Below are 20,842 nucleotides of genomic sequence, written 5' to 3' on the forward strand. Positions count from 1 at the left end.
TCTGTGATGCAAAACACGGCAAAACAGTAACAAGAAAACTCTCCCCACATAATAATGCTATTACCAATGGCAAATCCCATGAATGTAAACATAGATATAACAGACTTTTTCCTTTTAATACACTGCTTGCTATGCTTTGCATAGTAAAGTCAGTTACCTTTATATTTTTTTTCTTCTTTTTGATATTCCTGGGAACTTGACAAGACTTGAAAGTTTGCTTTCGCATGGCCTGGCTGGAAAACTGTGCTAGTCCAAGTTGGAGCATGCCGACACTGTGAGAGTTGCTGTCCATTCCTCTGGAGACCATCACTTCTGGAGAGTCTTTTCCTAAACAAATCACTTTCTGCTATGCCCACTACATTCCACTTCTGATTTCTTTCAGGAGGGTGAATCAGCCTGTGCCATGCCAAGAGGCCACTTTCTGGACGGCTGGCAAATACTGTCGGGCTACAAACAGTTGGCATTGCCAGAATCTTGCTCAGGTGTGGAGTTTTGGAAAGCAAGTGCTTCCCCAGCTCTCCTGCTGCCGCAGTGCTCCCATCCACTTGGCTGCACCGGTACGATGCAGAGCCTCTCAGCCATGCCCATTCAGCCACCATTGTTCCTCTCCGGTACAATTAAATATAAAACAATCCCATCTGTGAAGCCTAAACAAGCAGGCAGATCTATGTGGACTAACACCAGATGTAACTTTTACAACTCCACAACCATGACATGGGCCCCCGGGCAAGTTACCACCAATTTATTGCCCTGCCCATATGATCATTTGAGGTCTTGTAGGTCGAGGCTGGTCGTGAACAATTTTCAGATACTTAAAACACAAAACATCACGGATTCAGCCTTGTTTGACTTTGCTCTTATCGTAGGCTGACCTGAGGGACACTCTGTTACCTAAGTGTGACATTCTTATGTGGGCATGCTTAGCAGTTCCGCTTTTGCTACCTACTGCCTTTCTCTAGTTGTGGTCACACTGGAGTACCAGACACTAATTTTATCACAGGAGTTCAGACATGTGGGTCCAGTGTCAGTTAGAAAAGAGACTAAGGCAGCATGACTTGACCTAGTTGGTCAAAATACTTAGGTGAATTTATTTATCCCCTCATATAGAAGAAACCGAGATACCACTAATTGATAAATCTGCACAGATAAATACAAGCCATCTTCTATTTTAGGGAAGAAAAATTATATGCTATAGGAATTATACATTTAAAGAAATTATTTTATAGCACATGCATCAGAATTCAAATTCAAGATAGCTTTCTAACTTGCATCCTGGTAACAACGTTTACAAATAACTTTGGATTTCAGCTACCAGATCTATCATACCATCACTATTTTTGAAAGATCTGTCCTAAGAGTTAAGTCGAACGTTACTAATACAGGGCATATTTAGTTATGGTTAATATTAATTTCTGGTATTCTATATTAATCCTTGCTCACACTTACAGATTTGCTCACTGTGTTGGCTAGTTTAAGTGTATATTCATACTTTTTTTTCCTACTGGGAGCGTAAGCTCACCTGATATTTTAAGTTTAAGGTCTGCTCCTTCCACCCACTTTATCTCAGTTGGACTTTAACAGCATGAACTTGTCTGAGACACTATCTGGCATCATAGATCTCAGTGCATCAGACATGTCCAGACAATGACTGAATTTGACCATACCCACTTTCTTCAGACTTGTTTTTCTTAGCAAAATGAAAGACTGACTTTAAATGCAGGCAATATGTTAAGAGTATATCACTCGTAGGAGGATAACTAAATTTAAAATAGAATAGTGAACACAACCCAGAAAATAATAGGCAATTGAAAACAAATTAACATACTTCTTTTTTTTTTTTTTTCCCCATAGTTTTAACATTTTCTGTCTTCTAGACTCCATAATAAGCTCAGACTCAGACAGAGAGATTGGATTATTCTGGTAAAACCCTCCAGGAGCTGCAAGGAATTTCCCTGTAAGATCTGAATCAAACTTGGCCGTTCATTCTTCTTGGCACGGAGAAGAACCGTGCGCTGTAACCCAGCCTTCCACAGCCAATGGTAACCTCAGATAAGGGATCCCTCAACACAACTCTACTTTCCTCATTTTCCATCATATTCTAATTATCTCCCTGAAGAATTAATGCTGTACCTTTGTACATCTCAAATCTAGAAGTCAAGCAAGTGCACTATGTATGTAATAGATGTAGACAGTTCTATAATTCACTCGTAAATAGCTATTTCCATGTTTTGTGAGATTTCAAGAAGACCACTGACCCCACATAACCCCATGCCTTGTTAAAAAAAATAATTAGCTATATCCTCCGTTTCCCGGTTGTTGCTATTATTACTGGAAATGAGATCAATGGTTCGTAACCCAGGCTGTTCAATCTTGTTAAGCAAAACTTCCTACATCTTCTCCACTTCATCATTGTTATTAAAGGCCATCTTTGCTGTTTTTTAGCCTGTGCTATGAGTCTTTGCCTTACCTTTGATTTTAATTAAAAGACACACACACATCACAATGGTACGTCTTTCCTAAGGATTTAAAGAGGATGTCATACGAGTCTTATAGATTTTTAAATACAGCAAGAAACTCTAAAGCCCTCCTTATCTTAAAAAAGAACATCACAACAAATTTGCCAATTACTGTATTTTCAAGCATCTCTGAGATTTTTCAAACTGACACATTTCAGCTATGAGAATAAACCGATTATGTTACAGCTCCCATCATTCAGAATTTGCCCAGGCAGTTTCTCAAAGGCTAACCCATTTCAAGCTGCTTTGTCTATTCTTTTAGCTCCCTCTGAAATTTGTCTCACTATTTTGACTCCTGTCAGCTACAGTTTATTTAATTTTACAAGCCTCTATTGTATTTGTCAAATTCTCCCTGGTCATCAGGAATGTTCTACATTCAAACTTCACTAGATGAAGAGTAAGCAGTAAGGAACTAGCACTGAGGGATCTCATATTTTATCCCTTTTTCCTATACTTCTGTGATGCAGAAGATATGCATGCCTTAGTTTACCATTTAACTTATTATATTGTTAAATTACAATTTCACAAGAGGACTATATTATTTATTCTACTGCTTTTCCTTCCACATATCTCACTTCATTTTGTCTAAAGCTGTGTTTTGTTGGTTTTTTTTGTTTGTTTGTTTGTTGTTTTGCAACAGAGGGCAGTTTAACATCTGACCTTGATTTTGTCAAACCAAAACTCTTTATAAAGGATGATCATGTAATTTGTAAGAGCTCCCTAACTGCATGAGAATCATCTCTCTCCCCGCCCCTAGCCACTGTTAAAATGGCCCTGATCAAGGTAGGAAGCAGGACAGCCTATTGGGACAAATCATGACTGAAACCACAAGCTCTATATTTCAGAATGAAAGACAAACAAGAAGGGCCTAGAATTCTTCTTTCCTATGATAGTAAAGGAATCATCAAGTAATTTCAGAGGGAGAAAAGCAGCACACTGTAGGGATAACTGCCATACAAATAGTCAACAGTTCAAAAAAATTTCTCAAGATCCCATCAGTGTTTTTAAAGGTAAGCCTGTTCTAAGAAACAAAATTTTAACAGACGAAGGGCCTGCTGAGCTGAACAAGTACAGACTAGAAGAATTCCTCAGAAATTATTTACTACAGGCCAAGATAAAGACACCTTATGGATGAATGCAAAGGTTGGCCAGTTCACAGCTAGGCAATGTTGTCTGAATGACAGTACATAGTGCACTATGAAAACAGTGAAACAATTCATTTCTTTCCATCTATTTCTCTGCTAGTATCCGCTAAGAGTTATTTTCTATTCAAAAACTGCCTCAGCTTGTAAGCATTTCAACTTGTAGTTCATCAGAATTACAGCAACAGGTGAATATATAAGTTGCATCTGAATTGTCACTACCTTACCTGACTGGAAAACAAAAGATTGACAAAGGTTTACCTATTCTCATATCTGAAGTCTAATGAAAATGAGCAGCAAGTGCAACAGCATACTTGCTGGTTTTTTAAAACGTAGAAGTATACAAGCATCTAAGGACATGGAAGTGAGCTGGTTTCAGGGAGATCAACTAAGGCAAATGTAATCAGGATTAGGACTAAAGGATGCACAATAGGTTGATCAAGCAGCCTAGCTTTGTGTGGAGCCAGTCCAATAGCACTAAATGATATTTTTAACTGATGACTTAATACAAAAACAAAAAAAGCTATAATTAAAGGACACTACCCTTCCAGGCAAAATTAAAATGACATTCTTACTCTGTACAAGCATTTTAAAGCACACAGAGTAACAAAACCTAAAAGCATACAAACTTGCCATATGTTTGTGCTGGGAATGATAAAACTGTCTGTGCCAGACAGGGCGAAGGTTCCTCTTCCTCACGTTACTGTTGCATCAGTTTAGAGTTTCTTCCCTTTTTTCCCACTCATTCCCTTTCCTTCTCTTTTCTCCTAAATTACACCATAACATCTTATTTGCCCTTACAAACACCTGAACAATTCACAATGGAATTTCCCAACTTTCAAACCAGGTCCATTGCAACTCCTGAGTAAGAGGAAGGATGGGGCCAGATTTTTATTCATAAATCGCAATCCATGCTACCATACAATATGCTCAATAAATACGTGAGAACAAGAGATTTTATATTTATTTTAACATGTAAGAATAAAACCATAAGAGATAAGTGTACCATGAGCGACAAAGGGCTCTAAGCAGAAGGTGGAATTAGTGATGCCCACTGAAACCAGCAGGTGGTTTCACTATTTCAGATATGTTTGCATGTCTACTTGAACAGGGAAACAATGCAAGGATGATTTAATCCCAGACTGTTACGATGTCACTCCCTTTAGCAGTGACATTATAAAGTGCTTAAATGCTACAAGATAATATGAAGTATTGATACTACATAGTAAATACTAAAACATTTTGGAATGCGGTTTTGATTATGAAGTGTATTTCAAATATTTTCCAACAACCTTTTGGATGAATATTAAATCATTGTGCAAGAACAATGTAGAGATACTAACAGAACTGCTGCAATGTGCTCTTAGTGTGTAAGGACAGATAGTATTGAGGAACTTGCACTGTGAAGTGTAATAGCATTATCCTGGTTCTTGCTGCCAGCTGTCACAATGAGCTCTGCAGTGTGAACCACATTTTAAATAAGAACTGAACTTCTATTAACTATCAAAGTAAAACTAGGCATATACTTGTCTCATCAAGAACTTGGGCTTGAAGATACGCTTGGATACACAATGGAACTGGAAAACTGGCATCAAGCAACACAGTCATGCAGATGTTAAATGCATGTGACCCTCTCCTAGCTCTGTAGAACACAGGGAAGGTAGTTTTTCAGGGAACGGGGCGTATCAGAACATGCCAGCAAGTGCCTGGACCACAGGGCTTGTGGTGGTACTGCTCTCCAACAGCAGCCACAGGCAGACGGGTACCTGGGGCAGAACCATCCCTCTGTTTTGAACCAGGATTAATTTGTTATCAGAACAATGATCCAACTCTCCAGAACTCACCACTGATTGTGTGAATATGGGAATGTTGATGATTATTACCTTCTCCATATTATGCTGGGTAATTATTTTTGGTAATTCTCGTAATTGCCTGGAAATCTACTAATTCTCTTACTGCCCGAGAAAGGAAAATATCATTTACAGATTAGGGATAAAATAGCATAAAATATTTCTTTTTAAATGTACAATCGCAAAGGAACCACGTGGGAAACCAAACTGCCCTATAACTCACCCCCACACTTTAGGAAAATCTTGATATACTCAGTACTGCTTTGGCCACAAACCCTCAAATCCATTCACATGGTCTTTCCTCAGTCCCATGCTGAACCTTCCATCCCTGTCCACTGATGAATGGACACTGTTCACTAACGGCAAGTCCTGGGGATATGTGCACATGACTGAAGCTCTTTGGTGTTTTTTTTTTCACTATGAAGAAATAGTTGAAGTTATTTTACTTCTAGAACATTTAAAGAACTTTGTATCCTCAAATAGGACCTCATAAAACCAAACTAATAAAAAAACTAATAAACAAACTAGTAAAAGTTTGCCCAAATAATGCAAAGAAAGAAAGGCAAACAGGGATGTGAGGAGAGAATTCTTTAAAACCTAAAACAAACTCAAGTTTTGTAGAAGCCTAAAATAAATGATTTTCAAACAAGTGATCACATACACAATAAAACAGATCTGAAAGTTTGGCCTTCCTGTTTTGAAACCTGAACTCTTTAAACATTAATCTTAAATTATGTAGAAAGCTGTAGCAGATCTGTTTTACATCAGAAATGCATTTAGGGAAAGTAAAAGGTTGCTGGTTGTTTGTTTGTTTGTTTGTTTTTAACGTGGAAATAACTGGTAAATACCTGACAGGACAGGAGCTCCCCCATAGCTCACAAACAGCTTTAGACTTGGCATAACAAGACATATGCTCCTCTCTACATATCAGACTACGCATGGAGGGCAAGGAGCGTGAGCTCCCTGTTCTGACACAGTCAGAAGAAGTGAACAGCACTCTGTGGTCAGGCTAATGAAGAACATAAAACGGCAGGCCACTGCTCTGGCAGCAAGTACAGCAAACAAGTATTTTACTTTATAGGTTAGAGAAGAGTCAGGAAGAAAAAGACTTTTTTTTTAATAACTACTTTAGTAGGGCTCTTTTCTGCAAAATTAGCAAGTGTGTTATACACTGACAACATTATTCACCCCCTCTAACTGATGGCAGCAACACACAGTGATACACAGTCTAAGAATGATATTCAAAATTTTTAACAGTCTGCTGCCATCAGAAATACATTCAGAGAGATGAGTTAACAAAAAGAACCATCTCTGGTTAAAATGCAATTACTATAGAAATGGGCTAAGTATACTTGTGGATTATTTAAAAAATAGAAAAGGGAAAACCAGGGCTAACACAATGAAACATACTTAAGAAAATGGCTAGCAGATGTTGCAAAGCTAAAATAAATGCATGCTTGCTTTCTCTGTTTATTGTGAAATTTAACCAGACCTGAATGCTTTGAAAAATACATGGATCTTTTCCAGAAAATACAGCAGGTATCCATGAGTTGTAAGTAGCAAACTTAAATACCTTTAGAAACCCAGAAGTAAGATTTTCACATTAGCGTGAAGAAAAAACACTCCTTAAGAGAGCCATCCTTATGAAAACCCGAACACGTTATTAGGGATGAACATTCCTAATAACAATGTTTGAATGAACATCCAAACACTACAAAATGTCACACAGACTACTTGCCTTTTGAAACTTTTTAAAGCATATGAAACATTGAAGTTTAAAATGTAAAAGTTAAAATTAAGCCAGAATGTCTGCAACCCAGAACTTTCTAAGTGTGATATTTTTAACTGCATATTCAAAAATACGTTTCTAAGTAATAAGAGCCATCATGGAATGACTCATAACTTCATGCAAAAACATCCCACAATATAAATCTTGTTAACCTTTTGCAAATCCCCAAATGCTCATTACAAAGCTGCTGAATCCCAGTTTAACAAAACCTTATATTAAAGTATTTACTGTCCTTCTAAAAAGTCCACTGCTTAAAAGAAGCAGTACACTTGAGTTAGCAGGATTTTACTGTGGCCTGGTGGAAAAGAAGTGTCGGAGTCTTTTATCTTAAATTAAATTATTCTAGGAAAATCATTACGGAAGTTCAGAAGAAATCATTTCACAGCCGAGGTTACCCAATAAACTGCTGTCCTTCCAAATTAACAGCAAGTTTAAAGGATAATTAGCATTGCTGTGAAAAGATTCATGAAGAAAACATGCTGTATTTCCTACTCTATTATTTTTCCCAGTTCTCGGAAACTACGTACAACATCCTCGGAGGTACTGCTTTTCAAATAGATTTGTTTGCATCAGGGCTGGCTAATTTTCCTCTTTAAATGAGCAACCTGTTAGAAGAAATGTTGCATATTACATTCTGCTTATTGAAAACATTAATTTTTGACATTTAAATTATATTCCCTAATGTAAGCACTTAATTTTATCATAACTCCTATCTTGATCTAACTTTACAGCCATTACCAAATAGAACACTGTGCATATTTGAGAGTACAAGCACAATGTTTGGGTCTATTAAAGAAAACAAATCTCACTCCAAGTAAAATCAGGGGAAAATCCTGGCCTTGGTGAAGCTGGTACTTCAGACTTCATGAAGACCACAACCATGTTCATTATAATTTTTATCTACAACGAAGGGGAAATGAAAAAGATTTACAGTATTCAACAAATACTGCTTTCTGAATTTTAGACCCTGTTCTTGAACTCCTTCTTCAGTTGTCACTCTAATAAGAGGCAGATCTGACTCAGGGCCCATCCTGAATCCTGAGAGAAAATGGACAGAAAGCTGCCTTCAGGGACAGACTGTGAGTAAATAATAATACTACAGGCAAAAGCTTCACTGGAGTGTTTGGATAGCAACAACTTCGTTATGAATCATGCTGCATATTTATTTCAAACTCATCATACCAAGGGGAAAATATTATTTTCCAGCTTTAAAAATTTATTATTCTATTGTTCAAACAAATGGAAGAAAGAACAGTAGTTTTTGCTGAATTAAGACTGGTATTTAAAAACTTATAGCTTTTTTTTTTTCGGATGTTACTCCATGAACAGTAATTGCTCGTGTCATCTGTAAAGCTGCCGATGAACTCTGGGAGAGCTTCACGCAGGCATTTCCCAGTTACTTCCATTTTTTAAAAAGCACTTCAGTCTTTTAATTCTCAACATACATTACTTGTGGTCTTTAAAAGCATCACCTTCGCTACTGCATTCATCAGAAAGACCAGGAATGTTAAAAAAATAATTGTTTCAAAATAGGGAAACTAAACTTGCAGAATTTGCTTTGTTACATTCATGTATGTGACCACTTGTCGGAAAACTGCTTATTTTAGGGATTACCAAGCTTCAGTTTATGAGAACAGAATGTCTCTGTGTCTCATTTAGTGCTCAACTGCAAGATGTACATTATGTCCAGCTCTTCCCCGTCTCCAGTATAATCGTTTTATGTCAGTGTTTGGCCATCAGCACAGATACGTGTACATAAAACTGCTTAGGCAACTTCTGGCCCTCAGAACTGGCATAGCTGCAGAAATACACTGAGAAGCAGCGTTTACAAAACCTGCAGGTCCTGCTTGTCACTTCTGATGTCATCAAGTACACAACATTAAGTGCTCACTAACTCCAATTGAGTTTGTGTGAGCTCTAATTTGACTGCATTCTAAGAAAAAGCAAATGTAGTTCAGACTTCATTAACTATTTATTTTTCAGTTTATTTTTGCATGAAAAAAGGCACCCGCTACATTTTTTTTTCACTTTTTTCTATTTCATTCATTTTTAAGCAACTGCTCCTCTCTTCTGTAATCCTTCCACGTTATGTGTATCTTAAGTTCCCAAAATGATTTTGGAAAACTTGATCTGTCTCTTAACTTAACACCTTTAACACCCTCAGCACATACAAAATAATCAGACCAATAAATACTTCTAAAGTTGAGAAGTCAAAAATGCAAAATATTTTTCCTGTGGCAACTGGAAAAAGGAGCAAAGCTCAGCTTTATTACCGAGGGCCAAATTACACAATCTTCTATCAGAAAAAGTTCAGTATATTGCACAAGAAACTGGAGGCTTTGGGGCAGTGCCTACAAGAGAAAAATCCTTCCTGTAATAAAAAATATTACATGGGCAGAGCAATTGTCTGTCAAAAAATCAGAATAATACAGCCCATTATTTTATGCAACTAGTTTCACTCTGGATGTGATTTCTCTCATATTGCAGTAACAAAATCTAAGCTTTCCTTTTCATCCATTAGGGAAGGAGTCCCATGTGGCTTTGGAGGCTGGTATTTACGCAGTTTTTATAGTTTGAAAGCTTTTTTATTTCAACTATGCTTCTTTTCACATTCACTCTCATGTAGGAAATTTCATTTGTATAATGAAAAACAGGAAATATAAACTGCTTATAATGAAAAGTGCCAGGTATCAACAGCCACCTTCTACAATTAATCTTTTTTTTTTCCCCACACCATTATTATTTTCCTTGCACATATTGATTCTACTCACTTCCTTTCAATGAAATGAAGGCCCTTCCAATTACTGTCTGAGTTTCTTCCATGATCATAACAGACCTTCAATGGTGATGTCCAGAGGACAGAATTTGCTGCAAAGTCCCACCCAAAAAGAAGACATATCCCAAACTGCTAAGGTGAAGATAAAGAAGGTACACTGCATTTCCATCCGTGTCTTTTGCCATCACAAAGCATTAGATGCTAATTGTTCCCTCTAAAGCCACAGCAAAATTAAACCTTGTAGAAAAAGGTCAAAAAAACATAACATGGGACACAAGAGAGTACGTGACAGAACTGATGAGACTGAGTTACGTGTCAGTGCTGCACTCTGTTCCTGAAATAGGTATTTGCTAAATGAAATTGCTCTGACAGTAAGGATACCAATTTCCTCCAACCCTCCCGTGGTGCGATGCTAACCCAGAGCCTGACACACTACCACAGCTCAGGTAACTTTACTCCATCAAAAGCCTCAGCACCATCTGCTTCCAACTTACATTCATCCATGCCTAAATTCTGGTTCAGACAACAGCAAAGAAGCCATAAAAACAGAAGTCAAATATCATCTTTGCATGTTTTCAAATAATTCATTTTACTACGAAAACATCCATTTAAATAATACTTTGTTTTTGCCATAGACTTTACTCTCCTTCTCATACCTACAACCCAAAACCCAAAAGACCAACTCAGCTGATGAATAAAAGCTGTTACCATTTTATGGTCAGTACAAAAGGATGGGAATGGAAAGGATATTCCATCTACTCAGCCAGTAAAAATAAGCTATTCCTTGAATAGGAATTCAGCCTTGTTTGTGATGAGTTTCTCTATGTAGCACGTACTGCATTTCACAAAGAGGCTTTAGAGGTCCCAGTTATACATATTTCAAAAGATGAATACCATTGGCAAACAGTAGCAGCAGAACATTTTCTTTTCTTATGCAAATAATAAAACATAGCCTGGAAGTTTAAACTTCTCTGTGTGACCTCCATGTAATAACTGCATCTTTGCAGACGCACCGTTCCTGAATTAGAATACAGCATTTTTTTTTTAAACATGATTCATGCATAGCCTTCAAATGCTCTACAACTGACAGGGGTAAGAAGGTGAAGAGGACTTAAAATGGTTAATGGTCATCTCACTTTGGATCTTCTGCCTACCTGCAACCCTGATCAATCATTACCTAAAGAGTACTTGGCAATCTGTGTAAAAGGAATTGGATCGTCTCACTTCGAACGTCAGAAGATACATTCCTGTTACAAAATAACTTAAGCCAATACACTCAGCAGACACGGCCATTGTACTAGCGGTGGCAGGTGAACAAAAACAGAGGAGGATAAGAGTTGTGGGGCAAAGACGTTGGGGATGATCACTGTATGTCCCACAACTCTGTGCTCTGAATGGAGGATAAACCTTTCATTCTCAGCATTCCCAGTACTGCATTCAGAACTCGTGACACACTATTTCGCAGTAAATACTGAATAATAACAACTCCAACACAGAGGGAAATACTGTATATATGCTCTTATGGAATATAGTTACCTGACATACTGCTGAGAGTTACAGATGTGTAGTCATTCTTGTTCTTCTGTCACCAATGCCACCTGACAAGAAAAAAAATCCCACATGTAATACATCCATAAACGCGAATCTGCAGAACACAGTCAGTATTTAAACAGAATGGAATATTTTGGATCTTGAATACCATGCCAAAGCCCAGCAGACTGGAGGAGCTGTGGGCAACTGCGCTTCAGAAGCAAGGTCAGAATGCTGACAGCAGCAGAAAAAAATGCTTCTGCTCCTTTGTGGAACACTTTCCCCTGACTTTTTGTACAAGTTATTCAGGATTAATATGTAACTTTAGAAACTGTAAGAGAAAATATTGTGTTCCTGATGATACATGCAGATTATTTTCATGTTTAGTAACAATGGAGGAGTCAAAGGAATTACAAACTCTCTGCCGACAGTTATACTGATTCTTCCTCAAGTCACTTGAAACACAGAAACCATTAACTTTTACAAAGTCTTGAGATACACACCAGTCATTTTACTCATTCGGTAGAATGGTAGCTTACTTGTACTCCTGATGTTCTAACAATAGTTTTCGAGTGATTTTTAACTATGTCAGCTCTGCAGAGAAACAGTGTTTCTGAATGAAACATGCCGATGAGACAATACTTAAGCACTGCCCTCATAGCTGCTCTTTGGCGACAATGTATAGATCCAGGTTATCCTCAGAGGTATTTACTGACAACCAGAGATGAGAAATGTCTCCTTGGCAGGAATAAACACTGCTCTGTTTTTCCCTATCGATACATAAACCATCATCATTCAATACAGTGCTGCTGTTCTGAGAACCCTCTTGAGGTTTTACGTAGGTCAATCTGAAAGTAATGCTTCCCATCTATTTCCATGGAAACTACAACAAAGAGCACAATAACACTATTTGAAGGAACAGATTCTCAGCTACAAACCACTGTTTTTCAACACAGTCGCCACCATCAGCCAACTCACAGAGATGAGCTGATTGAAACGCTCTTCATCTCTTTGTGTGTCAGCTGTGCAAACAACACGTGTAAGGTGGCTTGTATATAGCAGCTGAAACACACCGCCCACCATCTCATTGTGTTCACATCCCTCCTTTGGTCTGAGCAAGTGTCGATGAACGCCAATTAGTACTATTTTCTTTCTCACGGAGGAATTCAGTTCCACATCTCTGCTTCATCTGCACTCCCATGTCAGACACCGTTGTGTCAGACTGCCCCTCTGCTGCCATCTGTCACACAGCAACAACATGTCACAGAATTCTGGTGGGAGGATTAAGCCACTACTGCCATACCACCACCATACGACCATTGACAGCATGGGCCAACATGACACAATGGCATTACTTTTGGAGCAGCCCTCAGAGGACTGAAGCAGCAAGGAACTGGATTTGTTCCTGAAAGTAATGGTTTTAATATTTAGAACTGTAAAATAGTTTGAATTGGAAGGGACCTTTAAATGTCATCTAGCACATCTCCCCTGCAATGAACAGGGACACCTACAGCTACAGCTACATAACGTTGCTCAGAGCCCTGTCCATCCTGACCTTGAATGTCTCCAGGGACAGGGCATCCACCACCTCTCTGGGCAATCTGTTCCAGTGCTTCACTACCCTTAGCATAAAAAACTTCTTCTTTATGTCCAATCTAAATCTCCCCTATTCTAGTTTTAAACCATTTCCCCTTGTCCTACCACAACAGGCCCTGAAAAAGAGTCCATTTCCTTCTTTCTTACAGCCCCAATTTAGATACGGATTATCACTCTCAAGTCTCCCCAGAGCCTTCTCTTCTCCAGGCTGAACAGCCCCAGCTCTCTCAGCCTGTCCTCCTTGTGGAGGATCATTTCTGTGGCCTACCTCTGGACACACTCCAACAGTCCACATCTCTCCTGTACTGAGGACTCCACATCTGGATGCAGTACTCTAGGTGAGGCCTCACCAGAGCGGAGTAGAAGGGCTGGATCACCTCCCTCGACCTACTGATCATGCATCTTTTGATACAGCCCAGGATACAGCTGGCTTTATGTGCCACAAGGATGCATTGCAGGCTCATGTCCAGCTTACCATCCATCAGTATATCAAAGTCTTTTCAGTAGGGCTGTTCTCTAGCCTTTCATCCCTCAGCTTGTATTTACAATGGGGAGTTGCTGTGACCCATCTGCAAGACCTACACTTCAATCTGCTGAATCTCATTATGTTCTCCTGCGCCCACTTCTCAAGCCTATCTAGATTCCTCTGAATTGCATCCTGTCTCTTGGGCATGTAGACCACACCACAGAGCTTGGTGTCATTCACAAACTTCGGAAGGGTGCATTCGATCCCACTGCTGATGTAACTGAGGAAGATACTAAATAGCATCAGCCCCAATACTGAATCCTCATGGACACCACTCATCACTGATATCCGAGATCTCCAATTTAGATTGTCTTTTCCTTTCCTACGTGCATATGAACATACCAAGAGTAATATTAACTATGCTCCCTTTCTGCTCGCTATCAAAGACCAAAAGCCCATGAGCTGATTTTTCTAACAGGAGAGAAAATCAGACAGCAGCCACAGCACCTTTATTTGCAGCACCTACGTTTACACCATCTACACCACTTTTCACAGGTTTCTCAGGCAGCACGTCCTCACTCAGACATCTCAGCCCCAAACAAACAGCCTCATTTGATTGTTCAAGAGAGGTACAGATGTGACATTGAGAGACATGGTTCAGTGGGCATGGCAGGAACGGGCCAATGGTTGAATTACATGATCTCAGCGATCATTTCCAACCTTAACTATTCTATGATTCTATAATTCCTGCTAGCTTTGTAGCTTTAGGATGATCCAGCCCCCACAGAGACAATACTCCAGGCATTACTCCAGAACAAAGGCAAGATCTCCTTAGATTTTTTTTAGTATGAAATCCTGGGCCCCAGCATGCAAAACTGACCCCACTAACACCAATTTAAAACTAGCAAGGTACGGCAGCCAGCTTCTTCTATCAGCAGAGAACGTATATCATGTTGGCATAGACGTGACATTTCATACAGGAATTAGAATCCTTCTTTGCTTGTCCTGATCAATACTTCAACGATCTGCTCTTTGGGCTTAATTTCTCTCTTCTCATTCAGCACCACCGTATTTCCTCTCGGCCACTGGCCCTTCACACCAGGAGTTTCCCTTCCTTGTCCCTGAAATAGTGTTCCACCAACAGCTGGCTGAAAGGACATCGAGTGCATCTGCTCTGCTTAGGCACGGACTACGAAACCAGAATTAGAAAGCAGGTGAACGACGGCGATCGCATGTACCACATAATTAATGTATCTGGGACGCAGCCTACCGGTTTCACCTCAGCACATCAGCCCTCCTGCGCAGCCCGAAAACCCTCCGACCAGCTCCGCCGCGCCCCGGACACCTGCGGCATTACAGCCGCTCGTACACGCCCCGAGAAACGGCAGAAGGCCGCCGTCGCACACCACGCTACTTCCCGACCCGCTCCTCGACGCGGGGGAAGGCCGCGTTCCGGAGGGGCCGGGGGCCAAGCGCCGAGCCTCCCGGCGGCGGGCTTCCTCACGCACCCTCTGCCGCCCCGGAGCGGGCCCGGCCCCGCGGCGCAGTACTGTGGTGCCCCCAGGCGGCCGCACGGGAGCGGCCCGCTACCCCTCCGTGCCGGCGGGCTCAGACATCGACCCGCGCCCCCCAGCCCCACCCTGCGCAACCTCGCCAGCTTTTCTTTATTATTATCATTTTTGTTTTTATTCCCTCTCCCCCACACCGTCCCATTCAACCCAGCCCTTTAAATTAACAGTTGTCTTCTCTGTAACGTTTTCCCTATCACTTCATGCCTCACTACATTAACTGGGCAGATCCGCTAAATCTTTAAGTTAAATTAATTGCTACTCCAAGATTCAACGTTGCTCCATGATTGGAAAAACAAAACAAAGCAAAAACAAAAAAATCCAACCCAAGCAACAACAACAAACAAACAAACAAAAAACCCACAAGCCTTGAAGTTCGCTGTGTTTGCAAAGCAAGTGCAAAGTGAAACCTATGGAAAGTTTACAGCAGAAAATGCCAAAATGTCCTCCAGCATACATGCTGTAATGTGTTTTTATCTCCTTGTCTTTTCTTCCACGGAAACTACTCAAGACTCCATCAGAGCTCTACTCAGAAAGACAGCATCTCTTTCAGCTCCTAGGGGAAAAGCAAATATTCTGCTTGGTATTTGCTGTGTACAAACAGCACCACCAGAGGCAATAAAACAAGTTTTCTTTGCTGCTGACACCTCATGGAACTTCACAATCCTTGACTGTCAAACAAAAGAGTAAGGGGATACAAATTTAGCTCAGCCCTCCAATTCTAATCAGCCTTTTCCCCATCCCGTGTCATGGGACCCCAGGAACCTCAACAATAAACCAGTTCCCAGAATTTAACTGTGGTTTAGTGACTCACTGACACATAAGAACTCTTGAAGTAAACAATTCAGTGTTTTATTCTGCCCCTCCTGTAAATAATTACCTACTAATCCTAAAATTATTAGTTTTGCACCAATCTATTAAAAAAAAAAAAAAAAAGAGAAATATAAAATTCCTCAGTGAATTCTGTACAAAGAGAAGAATTTGAGCCCTGCTGGGAGCTCTGCCATTTCCCTCACGGGACCAGGATTTGGCACAGAGGCAGCTGCCACTTGTGTAAAAAGTCTAATTAAGAAACTACTGTAGGAAAAGACAGCCCTTTGTTTAAAGCACTATACCAACACATCTGGTTTTGGCACAGTCTTCCCAAATCCCACAGCTCGAAATGGAGAGTGCAGATCTTTTTTTTTTTTTTTAAATCTACTGTTTATGATTAAAATAATGCTCCATTCCGGTACCCAAAACCTGGGCTACCCTCTGAGGGCTCTATGTCAGCAGGAGGAGTAGGTCACATCTCCGTTATAATTACAGCACTCGCCCCTTACAGGCATCAGTGTGGAAGGCAGTGTTGGAAATCATATTCTTTTTCAGTCTGCATGCGACTCAGGTGTCTGTGATGGGACACGAGTGGGAAGGAGGCAAATGAGTCACCACATCAGGCCAATAATATCTGGGAGTCTTTGCAAACTCTGGAGATCAAGTTTTTCTCTTGCCAGAAGTGACACAACTTTTATTTGGGAGCTTTGCTACATCTGAGCAGCATTCATTACATTATCCTTTATGTGTAGAGCACTTGCCTGCTCACAAGGAGCCAGCCAAGGTCTCATGGCTCTGAGTCATGGGCCCCAAGCAAGCAGGAGGAGCTCCAGAGGCTGCCTCATCACCCCATGAGCCCCGGAGGCCAAACAGCAGGGCCACAGGCCAGGCAGTGTGCTCCTGCTCAAACCCCAAATCAAAGAATGCCCATCTTTGGGATCTTCTCCTCTGGCCTGATAGGTCATACTTAGAATTAATTCTCAGGCTTTGGTCTCCAAGCCAGCAACAGTGTCAAGCAGTATTGCAAATTACTGCGCTTACTCTCTTCTCCTATAATGAAAGGTGATTAACCAATTAACACTAATCACTGTGGTTAAGCATTCTCCCACTCTCTCCAAGCACTACCTCCTCCATACAAACACTGCATTAACCAGTGAGCGCATAAAAGGACCGCATCCTTACTCCACCACTTCAGATGCAGATTGTGGCTGCCTCTGTTACGCCATAGGCACAGTAACACTGTGGTTTGAACCTTGGTCTCTGTGCACATCGCAAACCATGTGCTGCTTAGCAGGCCTCAGACTTCCTTTCCATGTGGTCCTTTCTATTTGGCCAAGGCTATAAAGGGAGACCAGCACTGTTTCTGCTCATCTCTTTTCAAGAGAGATAAGAGCAAAGGGTAGTTTTGCACCTCTGAGATGCACTGACAAGCCACCCAACTCCTAATCCTTAACTGCGCCATCCCTTGGTGTGTACCTTTTAAAAGACAAAGGGAGACATGTCAGACATGGTCTGACATGGCATATCCACACAGGTGCCTCCTGTTACTGTATTCATATCACTCTGTATAGCTCTTGCCAAAAAGTGAGGAATAAGGGTACAGAGTGGGACAACAGAGAGCATAAGCCCCAGGGTAATGAAAGATGAATGAAAGGGAATGTGAACATGGTAAACAGAATGATAAACAGTGCCAACTGCTGGGAGAGAAGATAGTGCAGAGGAATTGAGCACTACTCCCTTCTGGAGATCTATTGTTTTCTTCAACTGACCCTTGAATCTAGAAGTTCAAATTGAAGAAAATAAGAAAATTATAGGCAGGTGTGTTTCCTCCAAAGGTTAAAAAAAAAAAAAAAAAAAAAAAAAAAGAGAGAGAGAGAGAGAAAGAAAAGCAACTTTCTAATTTCTGTCATGTTCATCTAATATTTTGGAAGCCAGCTTTATTATTTTTTGCAGGCAGCACCAGTACAGTACCTGAGGGCACTGGGCTGATCACACAGACACAAAATCAGGCCTTACTTTTGGGAAGAACAGTGAGAACACCAGCCAGCAAAGGGAGAATAAAGTTCTTGCTAAACTTCAAATATCTAAGTAACATCACGAGTAATGGCCAAAGGCAGCAGTAGATTTAACATCCTGACCTGTATGAGGATATGACAAAGGATATCAGAGCCTTTGTGGGGCTGTGCCCAAGAAGTGCAAAAAACTAGCAATGCCACAATAGAGAAATGACCACATAACCTCTGGGCTGTGTTAGTACCAAACTGAACTTTTAAATGATTTCAGTATATAGCAGGAAAGCCAAATCACTATTTTGGAGCACATTAATATAGAGAATTTTTAATAATACATATTCATGGAGACCGTACTGGGCCATGACTTATAGAACATGATACATAATATAATGAGCAAGCTGTGTAAAATACACTGAACAACTGCATGTCACATGAAAAGTGAAAATCTATGTAGTATGAGATATGTTTAAAGAAAAGCCCCCATCAGAACTGGCTTGTAGGCACAGTCTCAGCAGCAGGCTCACTCATGTTTTTTATTGCTAGCTTAGTTCAACCCACAAAAACATAAAGTGCTACAAGGAACAAAATAAAAAATGAAGTACATTATCCATATAAATGTTTGCAGTCTATCCTGAAATGCTTAATCCAAAGGCAAAGAACTACTGACTTTTCTGATACGAACATTCAGTAGTTCTGTGTGATCCCTTTCTCATCACACAGACCTCACAGTGGCTCGGATTTGTTACCGTTCAGGCCCAGAAATTCCTGTTTTAACTTGCTTCTTGAACACTCCAAAAATTGCAGAGCACTAACAAGTCAAGATTATAATAGCTCTGCAACAGTCAGGATCAGACCATTATATGGTATGTGCTCCCTGCTGGGCAGGCTTCAGCAGCTATTTTACAGCATAAAAGCCAGAAAATTACTATATACAGGCAACGAGCATGATATGTTATAATTGTAACCTCAGTGTTTTACAGGTTTTTGAAAACACTTGGGCTTCAATGAGCAGAACATGTTAATTCAATGGATAAAATCATTCCTCCTGTAGTCCAGCACTGGTTGGACCCCAGGTGTGGCACACCCTTTGCAGACTGAACGACGAAGCCAATGTGCTGAACATTACCTGCAGGAAACGGAGGTGTTCCAGGCCAAGCTGGATGGGCCATGGGTAACTTGATCTAGCATCTGATCTAGAGGCTGGCAACCCTGCCCACGGCAGGGGGTAGATTATCTCTGAGGTCCCCTCCGGCCCAAGCCGATCTACAATTCTGCAGTTATGGAGGTAAATATTGTTTTTATGGCTTCAACATAACTTCAAGTCTTATTGTATTTAGTCAATGTATCTTTTTATAAAAAAACAGGAATTATTGTTGTCTTGGCAAAAAAAGAAAGCTGCAGAATGGTGTTAGCAACACAAGGAGCTCCCCAGCAGCCAGATCACAGCAGAAAAGCAGTTTCATAAGTCATCAAAACAAGCTAGGAGAATAGTGCAGTGTTACCTTTAACCCTCTTAGGCATCAAGCAGAAAACTGCATATGCAATGCTTCTCTCAATCTGTATTCATAGAAATGAAACATCATCTCACTCACTGTTTCTCCACCATTTATAATTGATGATCCCCACGTGGAGCCACTGCCTTTCCCTGAGATGCATACGCCCAAAGAAATCTGCGTGTAATCTGCTTAGGACTGTGTCAGAGCAAGGAGTGCAGCCTCCTCTTTGTTTTACAGCAAGCCTGGCAGAGATGTCAGCAATCTCACTACTTCACGCCGCTCTGGCCTACTGCATGTGTACACAGGAGGGCATGCGAGGAGCACAGAACTGGCAGCAGCTCTCTAGCCACTGGTCTGATAACCCATGCTGTGCTCTCATAAACCAGCTCTCTTACAGCTTAGCAGGAGCTCCATCTCTGATGAGGTTATCAGCAATGAAGTTGCACGACTGTCTTCATACGGCACACAGGAATTACACACAGCACAAACACCCTGCACTCACTTCTGCTGTTGCTTGCAGTGGGGGTGAAGAAGACCTAGTATGATAGGCAGTGAAGTGTGAAACTTCAAGGGAAGAAAGAATTTGGAGCATTAGTGCCAAATATTCCTTGTGGGGCTTCTTAATATGAAGCGGTACAGTGAAAGCTGTAACACAGTTGTTAAAGCTGATCCACAACTGCATGTTAGGAGATATTTATCAGGAGAGATTTAGCCTTAACTCAGAAAGACCTCTGCAAACTTGCCTAAACATCCAAGTGAGCAAGGATCCTGGAGGGCCATTGATGACAGAAAAGCAGAAGAGATTGCATAAACCGTCTCATAATCAAGTGATTATTCTGTGATTTTTGAAGAGCCTTACAGATATTTCATGGTTTATATACTCCTGTGCATGGGAGTATCATTCCGGCAACAGCTCTGACGTAAAGCTTTTCTTCTTTTTCTGTTTTGTTCTGTCAATTCAGGAAATTCTAGCTCTCACCGAAATTTCAACAAGGGATAATTTATCTTTGATGCTAATTTCTCTTATTATCCATTTTGAAGAGTGTATTACACAGTTGTCTTGAGTTACCCAGCAAACCTCCACAACCAATTAATTGAAGATAAGCCCAAAGATACTGAATTTTGAATACTTTTGTTGAAACTGGTGATTTTTCACCATCAACATGATGGTAGTTGAAAAAAATGTTTTCTGAACATCAGGAGGGAAAGTATACCTAAATGAATTTTGCTAACAATAATGAATTTTGCCAATGCACTATATGCACTGTGCCTAAAAAATAAAAAAATA

General features: G+C 40.4%; 1 protein-coding gene across 8 annotated transcripts in view; it reads right to left on the bottom strand.

Annotated features, from left to right (window-relative positions):
- The window catches only part of THRB (thyroid hormone receptor beta), a 167,742-nt gene that overhangs the window by 39,344 nt on the left and 107,556 nt on the right, over positions 1–20,842 (bottom strand). For 7 of the 8 annotated variants that reach the window (XM_052692242.1, XM_052692243.1, XM_052692245.1 and 4 more), the window contains one exon: positions 11,610–11,671. In XM_052692242.1, the coding sequence (XP_052548202.1) occupies positions 11,610–11,616 (7 nt within the window). In that variant the 5' untranslated portion in view covers positions 11,617–11,671. Of the gene's footprint in view, positions 1–11,609; positions 11,672–11,772; positions 11,797–20,842 lie in introns of those variants that run through there. The other variant, XM_052692247.1, reaches the window with a different exon arrangement.

The sequence above is a fragment of the Tympanuchus pallidicinctus genome, unplaced genomic scaffold (assembly GCF_026119805.1).
Source record: "Tympanuchus pallidicinctus isolate F22 unplaced genomic scaffold, pur_lepc_1.0 scaffold3, whole genome shotgun sequence".
NCBI classification, from domain to species: domain Eukaryota; kingdom Metazoa; phylum Chordata; class Aves; order Galliformes; family Phasianidae; genus Tympanuchus; species Tympanuchus pallidicinctus.